At 48.8% G+C, this 8,237-nt stretch overlaps 1 protein-coding gene across 1 annotated transcript; it reads left to right on the top strand.

Annotated features, from left to right (window-relative positions):
* Positions 1 to 1,549: 1,549 nt before the first annotated feature.
* LOC119097423 (mannose-P-dolichol utilization defect 1 protein-like) lies at positions 1,550 to 6,424 on the top strand. The gene is made up of 5 exons (XM_037220464.1): positions 1,550 to 1,560; positions 2,602 to 2,716; positions 4,601 to 4,666; positions 5,737 to 5,869; positions 6,403 to 6,424. The coding sequence occupies exons 2-5, from the start codon at positions 2,620 to 2,622 to the stop codon at positions 6,422 to 6,424; spliced, it is 318 nt and encodes a 105-aa protein (XP_037076359.1). The 5' UTR covers positions 1,550 to 1,560; positions 2,602 to 2,619.
* The last annotated feature ends 1,813 nt before the right edge of the window (positions 6,425 to 8,237 follow it).

The following is an 8,237-nucleotide window of genomic DNA, read 5'->3' as shown; positions in this document are numbered from 1 at the left end:
ATAGTACGTCGCTGGAGGCTGCGCAACGAGCCCGCTCATCATGCATTAGATTCCTGGTTGATTGGTCAGACGGGCCAGCAGGCGCGAGCTCCAGCAGCTGTCGGCAATGTATCAGGGATCTCGCTCGCCATACGGTCGCGATGACTTGGCCTCGTGGGTATCCGCACCCGGCGCAGCGTTCTCGCGGTTTAGCCCGGCTGGCGTGTAGCGCACGTGGCGGGTCCATTCTCTCACCCCACCCCTTCTGCTGCAGCCCGGAAACACCACCTTCTCGCAATCCCTGCGCCATGGAGGCGCGGGAAGGGTACGTGCGACTCAGTAAGAACGCGCAGTCCGTGAGAAAGGTTTTGTTGGTGGGTGCTGGCTGCCAGCGATGGCGATGTGTCTCGCGCCCGTTGCTGACTGATGGTGAACGACTGCTGCGGAGGAGTTGGCAAGGGTTGCTGTTGTGCAGGTACCATAGCCAACACATCTGGCAGACGTCAGGCTGGATATAGATAGGCGTTGAAGACCGGACGGAGCCCGTGCAATGAGGAGCCAGCCGTCAGCTTGGGATCAAAGAAAAACCGGCGAAAAACTGCTCTTCCTTCCACAGCAGTCAGGAGTGCCTATGGTAACCGGCATCGTCATTGCCACGTGACCGGCCATTCCGGGTCTCCCTTGTAGGACCCCACCCTCTGACACCTGCCTTGCCCCAGCACCGATGTGACCTTAAAGCAAAGACTGGAACATCGAGTAGTAAAAACCTAAGAAATATGGTCTTAATTCTTGCTCCCACACACACTTCATGGACCTCAACGCACGGCGCCTCGTGGGGCCATTCCCTCACCCCGGAATGTCCGTCGTCGCAAGCTATATCTTCAGGGGCGTATGCGGGTGAGTGATCAGGTACGTATGCCTTCATCCCCCTCCCTTATTGAATTTTTGCATGAATGCGTGCATGCATAATTCATTTTGCTTGACTGCATCATTAACTTGAATGAATGCCGAAGACCGAAGACGAAGTGTTCTGGATCGCAGTTGTGTCAGAATCGGTCATTTTCGATGTGCGTTAAAGTTGGAACCGATTACATTGCAGAGAGTTCGAGCACAAATATGGCTTAGCTTCTTTTTCTACGATGCTGCCGCCACTGAAGGGGTGAACGTTGTTAGAGAGGCTTAACGTGAGCGCCGCCCGGCACCGGCACCTGACAGGGTCACAGGAATGCACTCTTTTGTGGTGGTAAATGACATGCTGTGTAAAAATCCTATGATTTTCCTCGCTACTTCTCTCCGCAAAGGCTCGCTTCAGCTGCCACTAGCGTGTTTTTTCTTTTTAAGCCTTGTTTGATCTCCGGCACTGAAATGATCAGGCATGCTATCTTTTCAACGGCGGAACATTATAATTTGCTATTCTCGTGCGAATTATTTGGTAAGTCATATATGACGCACGCGAGACGTAATCAGCGTACAAGAATTCAATGAGTTGGCAGGCCGACCGGCCACGTATTCCTCGTTTGTGCAGCAGATACTTTAGGGCCGCGGCATAGGTCTAGTATCCACATTGTCACCTTATTTAGTGTATCCCCCATTGTAGTGATTAAAAAGTTACGGAGTTAACATGTGGTGCCCATAGCTATTTTAGTATTGTTAGCAAGTAATGCGTACCATTTGAATGTTCTTTGACAGCGTAATACCACCAAGTGTATTTGTAATGCCTGTTCAGTGTGATCGTGCACTAAGTCCTTGCTATCATTGTATTTTGAACAGGCTTGGTTGATGGAGGGTGTAAGCAGTGATAGTTTCAAGCCTTATGCACATCAGTCATAAGCCTTAACCTTTATTGTGTGCACAAATTTTTGAGATGATAAACTTAGCTTTTGTACTCCACCCAGGCTGGCCAAGTACAGCCAGATGGAAGTCAGGCATTAGGAATGGTTTTGGCTCTAGGCATTCACTCAAACAAGATTTTTCATCCTGTCACATGGTGCATGGAGTATTGCTGCTGAGCACAGATGGTTATGCCAATACAGTGCAGGTCACCACAGTTGTCTTAAAACAGAGGCATTATATTACATGGTCATATTTCCTGAACTGAATCCTAGATCCAACACAACCAAAAACATTTAAATGGTTAAATTTCTTATCTTGATTTCCTTTCCTTGATCAACTTTGTAACATTTTATGTGGATATTGACGGTTTGCCTGTGTCTAACCTGTATCATATTTTTATGTGTTTCTGGAATAAGCTCTTTTTATAGAGGGCTGTCTTGATAGCTTGGTTGGAGCCCTACACTCCAATAAATTCACCCATGGTGGGATGTGTTCTAGTCACTTAATGTGGTTGCTATTTGCCCTTGACAGGCATAGCCTGTGGTGATTGCAGTAGCCATGTTAAAGTTCAGGTGGATTAGATGGTAAAGGTTAAGTCTTGCATGACAACCACTGCTTAGTATGAGGTCTTATCATAGAAATCTACCTATTCAAAAAGTTTGGATTGAATTTACCCAAAAAGAGGGAAGTGTGTTAGAAAATTTACATTCATACAATCTAGAGTCCAGCTGTCACTTAAGCTGCTCTCAAGAATTTATGTTCATAACATCACATGAATTGCTCCATCAGATATCCCAGGACAAGATCATGGAGCAGGCAAAAGACATCTTTGAGAAGCTTGCTCTGCTGGTTGCAACACCAGACTGCTATGATGAGTTCTTCAACAAGATGAATTTCATGCATGGTAAGGTTGTGTTCTTCTGGGTGTTTAGATGGCAGGTGCCCATGCCTAAAACTTTTTATGATGCATTCTAAAGAAAGTATGAACTTCGTCAGGCAACCAAGGGCTGAGTGTGTCAAGATAATTTTTGAGCTTATTTGATCTATGTGGGCATTGAATCCACAAACTCCTCAATATCTCTGTAAAGCCATGATAAAATTTGGCATTGCCCCTGGCTATCTTTTTTATAAACAGGCACAAATGCATCATTGTAAGGGGATAAGCATGGCAGACAGGTTATGGAATGCTGTCATTTAATTCCTGCTAAATATCATTTTACTGACTTCTAGATACATGATAAATTTTGGTAGCTTCTGGTTTTTCATTCGATTAAAAGAGCCAACCATAGAATGAGTACAGGAATAGAATTGACATACCAAAATAAAGTGGAATAAATCCAATGGGCTATTCCACAGGAAGATACCTTGCAAACTACAACATAAGGATCTGAAAGTAAAGTGGCCGAAATATGGAGATTTCTGTAAGGGGAAGGGATGGGGTGAGATAGACACAGAGTTCTGGGGGGGGGGGGGGGGGGGGGGGGGGGGGGGGGGGAGGGGCACCACAGTAAAGTACAGTCCCTCCATTGACAAAATGCTGCTGGATCCGCCTGTGCATGCAACAAGTATTTCCAAGACAGGTGAGGGCTGTAGAGTTATTTCCAAGACAGGTGAGGGCTGTAGAGTTATTTCCAAGACAGGTGAGGGCTGTAGAGTTACCTCACGTCTGCCCACACACGCACGGGGCCATCCTGGTGACGTGAGGTCGCAGCGGCTAATGCAATTGATCAAGCTGCGTCTCAGCGTCGATCATTGCAGTTCTCAGACAAATTGCCTGATGAATTTCCGAAACAGGACAAAGCCGCCGTTTCATCCCATAGACACGCGGTCATTTCGAGTTACCGTGGAAACCGTTGATGAATTGTGTGTTGCGAGTCATTGGGACAGGGTTCCAGAAAATGGAAGTGATGTTTCCGGGATCTGAGGTGGCTGCAATGTCAACCCACAGCCAGTCACTGGTGTGGAGGTCACCATGGTGACCTGAGGTCAGCAGATCTGGTTAACATGTATATGGTTAGTGGTCCACTTGTCGAAGTGGTAATATCGTGTACAAACGATTGACTGATAAACATTCGTAGAAGTTAGAGTGGAAGAACATGTTTAGTGGTCCACTTGTTGAAGTGGAAATATCGTGTACTGACGGTTGACTGAGGTATATTCGTACAAGTCGAATGAGTGGTTTCCGAGATTGCTGGCGACCGCAAAAAGGTGATAACTTCGTGCAGCCCGGCTTCTCACCAGCCTGTAAACCATCCAGGGTGTAACTGAGTAACAATGTGGTGTTCTTTACATTTGCATGTGATGGTGTTCCGATGTCTTCACTAGGATCGGGGGGACTGCTGCGCTGGGCGTTGTCTCCTTTTCGGGCGGTGGGATTGTCCCGAAACGTTGGGCCTCGTGGGTGATGCTCTGAAATTTCGGTGCGTGCGAGCATGTCGGTCCTCTCGCTGTGATTTTGGTGCTATGTGACGTCACGCCAGAGTAATATTATGACGTGGTGTATTTTCTCCCAGTTGGGCCGCAGATGAGTTAACAAATGGTGTGGTTTGCAATAGAATCTGTGTTTGTGCTCTCGAAGCCAATTGTTCATTGTTGCTTTGTGTAAAGCCGCCATCCAGATAGCACCCATGCATCCATTAGGAATAGGAGCCAACACTTCAACCTGTTGTAACTCTGTAAGTCTATGGAATGGAACTTGGGTCTTGTAACGTAACGCGGGTGCTAGCCCCATGTTGACGCCTGCACGCGTCGGTACGTGTTTAACGCGCGTCATTGTGAATGTTCCCAGTGCCTTGCCTGAAGTCGACACTGAGCAAAGGTCTCGGCCTGGGCATCGTGGCGGGGTCGTCTATGGGTGAGTTCCGCAGGACAGGTCCGTGTGGAGATGATCTTCCTGATTTGGATGTGTTTGTATTGTGTGGTGAAAACCTTTCAGCCTTGCATTGCGTGTCCGAATGGGAAAAAGAAGTCAGAAATGGTATACTGCCGTGAAATCCGATTCTCGACTGGTTAGCGCGAGTGTGAAAGACCAGCGGACGCCTTTTAAAGACGCAATGTATGTATATATTGGAAGGTGGTCGCGTTTAAGATCGGCCTTGTAGATCTGATGACGAAATATTCCACAAAATTGCCACTTTTAGCCATGAACTGGGCCGTTGGGTCTGTGATGTGCATTGCATTGCAAATTCGAGCGATTTATCTAACGCTTGAAGCGAAATCGTTTGAGGCATTCAATTGACCATTCAACTGACTTGTACGTCAGGAAATTTGAACACATGAGACCATGCCTTAAAACTTACTGGTTGAAATGTTATTTACCGTCGCATACCGAGCGGGTCATAAGAGAGCCGTGTCATTCAGACCTCCTCAGGATTCGTGTCATATGTGACGGCTCTTGTATCCGCCTGTAATGCAAATGACGTCATTCAGTGCTTTCTGAAAATGTGGTCAATATTTCCGAGCCATTTCGGAGATGGAGAGACGGAACCATCGACGCGATATTTTGCCTCTAAAATGGTGCTCTTTGTGGTCACCAGTATTTGTTGTGAAAATGGAAGTAACTTGCATCAAATGTTTAGGATCACACGGTTTCAGCTTGTGCTCAATATCCGACGCATGTTGCGTGCAAAAGTGATATCCGTGTAGAGGAGCCTGGTTAGTGGTCGTAGTGACAACTACCAGGGCTACGTAGTGCGTACTACAGGAGTATTGGGGAGCTACCCTTCCCTAATATGGGTGGTGGTTCGTCACTAAAGTGAGGCTATGGGATTCAGTGGCGTCTTACAATGCACGACTTTTGAAACAGTGCGTTGGCTTGCGGCCTTCTCATCGCACGTTTCTGTGTGTTTTCCGCGTTGCAGGCCAGTTGTAGTTCTGAGTGGCCGTGTCGAGAGCTGACCTTTAGGTGCCCCCTGTCTCTTGCAGTGAAGATCCCGCAGGTGCTAAAGATCATGATGAACAAGAGCGCTGAGGGCATCAGCATCTACGGCACGCTGATGGAGCTGTTTGCTGTCTCAGGAGCAACAGCTTACTGCTACGTCAAGGAGTTCCCGTTCAGGTAAAATGCAGCTGGATGGAAACGGCCGGATCACAACGCAGGGCATGGATGAAACGTTCGTTTGGTTTGTGCGCTCAGTGCTCCCGAAAGCGCGCGGCAGCTACTCGTCCTTCGCTGTGTGATGGTGTTGGATTTAACACGGCGGTCTGTGCTGCTGCAAGGAAACGGTAAGTATATTTGACACCGACAGCTGTTCAATGGTGCTTCGGTTGCAATTCCGACACTCCAGAAAATAACTAGAGGCCGATTTGAACGCATTGAAACTGGAGCAGCTAGTTATGGCAATGACAAGTGAGAAACAGGTCGACCTTCGCCTGCTTGTGTCCTACAAAAAATTTAAAAAATGCACTCGTGTGCCACGCAATGACGGGCCAGTTCCAAAGTTACCGAACGCCATCGCCATCTCGCGAGCCTCCTCTGCTTCCCCACAGGCCGTGCTGTCCGGGCTGGGTCGTGATTAGGGTCGCAACATTGTGTTCCTTTTAAACGGGTGCGACGGTCCCTCAGGTCTCAGCTGGGTTCTCGCGTTATAGGGTCGAGACAGATGACTTCTGAACCGTACACCTGCCGTCCCCTTCTCCTGGGGCGGCGATGCTCCGAAGTTTGCGCGACACCTGGCATTTCCGTAACGGAAGGCCGGGTTCCTAATGCTGAATGTATCCACTTGAGCAAAGGTAAAATGATGTGTCGACGAATCTAACCTTCGCCTCCCTGTATCTCGATATCTTGATGTCCATGGAGTACTTGTTTTTTTAATGCGTCAGACATATATTCACTGGTGCTGATACGCTACGGACGAGGACGGAGATCAAGCCACCGCGACCTGAACTACGAAACATTTGTGAACTGAGTCCGCACCGAGCAGCTTCGCAGCCACTGGCTGCAGCTTCAGCAACCAGAAGCGTATTCGTATGGCTGTGTGTTATCCATTTAGAGAGATTAGCTCACAAGCTGATGGGTCAGATGTGACTTTCATGTGGCCTTATCAAGGCAACAAAGGTAGGCTTCCTCGCTCGATTAACATCGGGAACGTCAAGCTGTAGAATTTCAAAAAGGTGGAAGAACCGCGATCGAAGCTATGTCCAGATGCCGACGAACCGTCGTCGCAGCGACCCAAGTCCAGCTAATTCGCACTGAAGAAAGGACACTCGTGTTGGTAAATAGCTGAGTCAATGCGTGCTACCAGTGTTGCACTCACTGGCGCAAACCACCGTCGGGCGCGTTTTCTTTCGCTTTTACGTTTTTTTGTTGTTGTTTTCAAGGATTTATGTTTGGTCTTGGTATCCAGAGCGGGTAAAGACGTGGAACCATCTGTGCGGCGTAGGCGAATGTGCCGTCTACAAATTGTGGATAGATTTCATCGCTGCCCGACCCTTCTTGGGCGGTGACAGCCTTCTTGCCAGGGATGAGGTGCAGGCGACGCCGTATAGCATCAGATGCTTAGGGCGCCGTAAAGCCCTAATAACAGAAGCACTGCCAGACCAACAGGTGCTTCAATAATCGGTCGGCATTTTGCGGAACCTTTGTCACAGGCACCGAGTGCGAACCATTCCGAACTCCTCGATTTCGGTGATTAAAATGCAGCACTTTTGACAAACCCGAAGCCAGACAGCTTTCGAACCATGTTATTTAAACATCTGCGCAAACGCTATCTGTCAGAACATTTCTACCTATTAAGCTCATGAAGATTTACTTCATTCGCGTACTTGTTTAATGCGTAATGAAAGCACTTGAAGTCGTCATCATCTCGTTCGTGTCATACCGCAGGCGTCCTCTGGGCCAAGTATAGTCCACTTTAGCAGACCTACTGAATATCTCGGGGTGCGACGTGTGACGGCTTGACGTGACTAGCGAGTCGTCTGCAAGGCCGGTCACGGTTTGCCCGTCGAACGGAGCGGTATTTGAAGCCGCGTGACACAGGTGCCTGCCGTCGGTCTCGGTTCGTCAGCGCCGGCCGCGGGGCGCTATTAAGGAGCCGCATTAGCTCCGCCCCGCCGTGATGGCGCCTGTAATTGAGTCTGGTGTAACAGAATACAAATAGTGCCGCTGTCGGCCGGCCGTGGGAGGCGGCTGCCGCCGGTGTCGGCCCGAACTTCGTGCCGGGAGAGACTCCATATCGGTCGGGAGCGGGGCAATCGCAGGGAATTCATGTCAGCTAATGTAGGTGTTCCACACGAGGGGGTGTGCGGTGAGAACGCTGTTGTAGGTCTCACCGCGCAGCAGCGTGGGTCACGTGTCAGGTGGGTATTTGTAGCGCGATCTCGTGAAGCATGCGGAATAGGTGTGACATTTGTCACATTTAGTCTCAACATGGCTCACTTGCACAATCGCTCCCTATGGTGTTGCGAAATGGAATCGCCCAGTTCAA

Source organism: Pollicipes pollicipes, unplaced genomic scaffold, assembly GCF_011947565.3.
Source record: "Pollicipes pollicipes isolate AB1234 unplaced genomic scaffold, Ppol_2.1 Scaffold_4295;HRSCAF=5057_pilon_pilon_pilon, whole genome shotgun sequence".
Taxonomy (NCBI): domain Eukaryota; kingdom Metazoa; phylum Arthropoda; class Thecostraca; order Pollicipedomorpha; family Pollicipedidae; genus Pollicipes; species Pollicipes pollicipes.
Note: the sequence above shows the minus strand (reverse complement) of the source record. Positions and strands in the feature narration are given on the sequence as shown.

Coding starts and splice junctions, on each gene's coding strand:
- LOC119097423 (XM_037220464.1), top strand. CDS start 2,620: ATGGAGCAGGCAAAAGACATCTTTGAGAAGCTTGCTCTGCTGGTTGCA. Junction 2,717..4,600: donor CAAGATGAATTTCATGCATG/GTAAGGTTGTGT, acceptor GAATGTTCCCAG/TGCCTTGCCTGAAGTCGACA. Junction 4,667..5,736: donor CGTGGCGGGGTCGTCTATGG/GTGAGTTCCGCA, acceptor TGTCTCTTGCAG/TGAAGATCCCGCAGGTGCTA.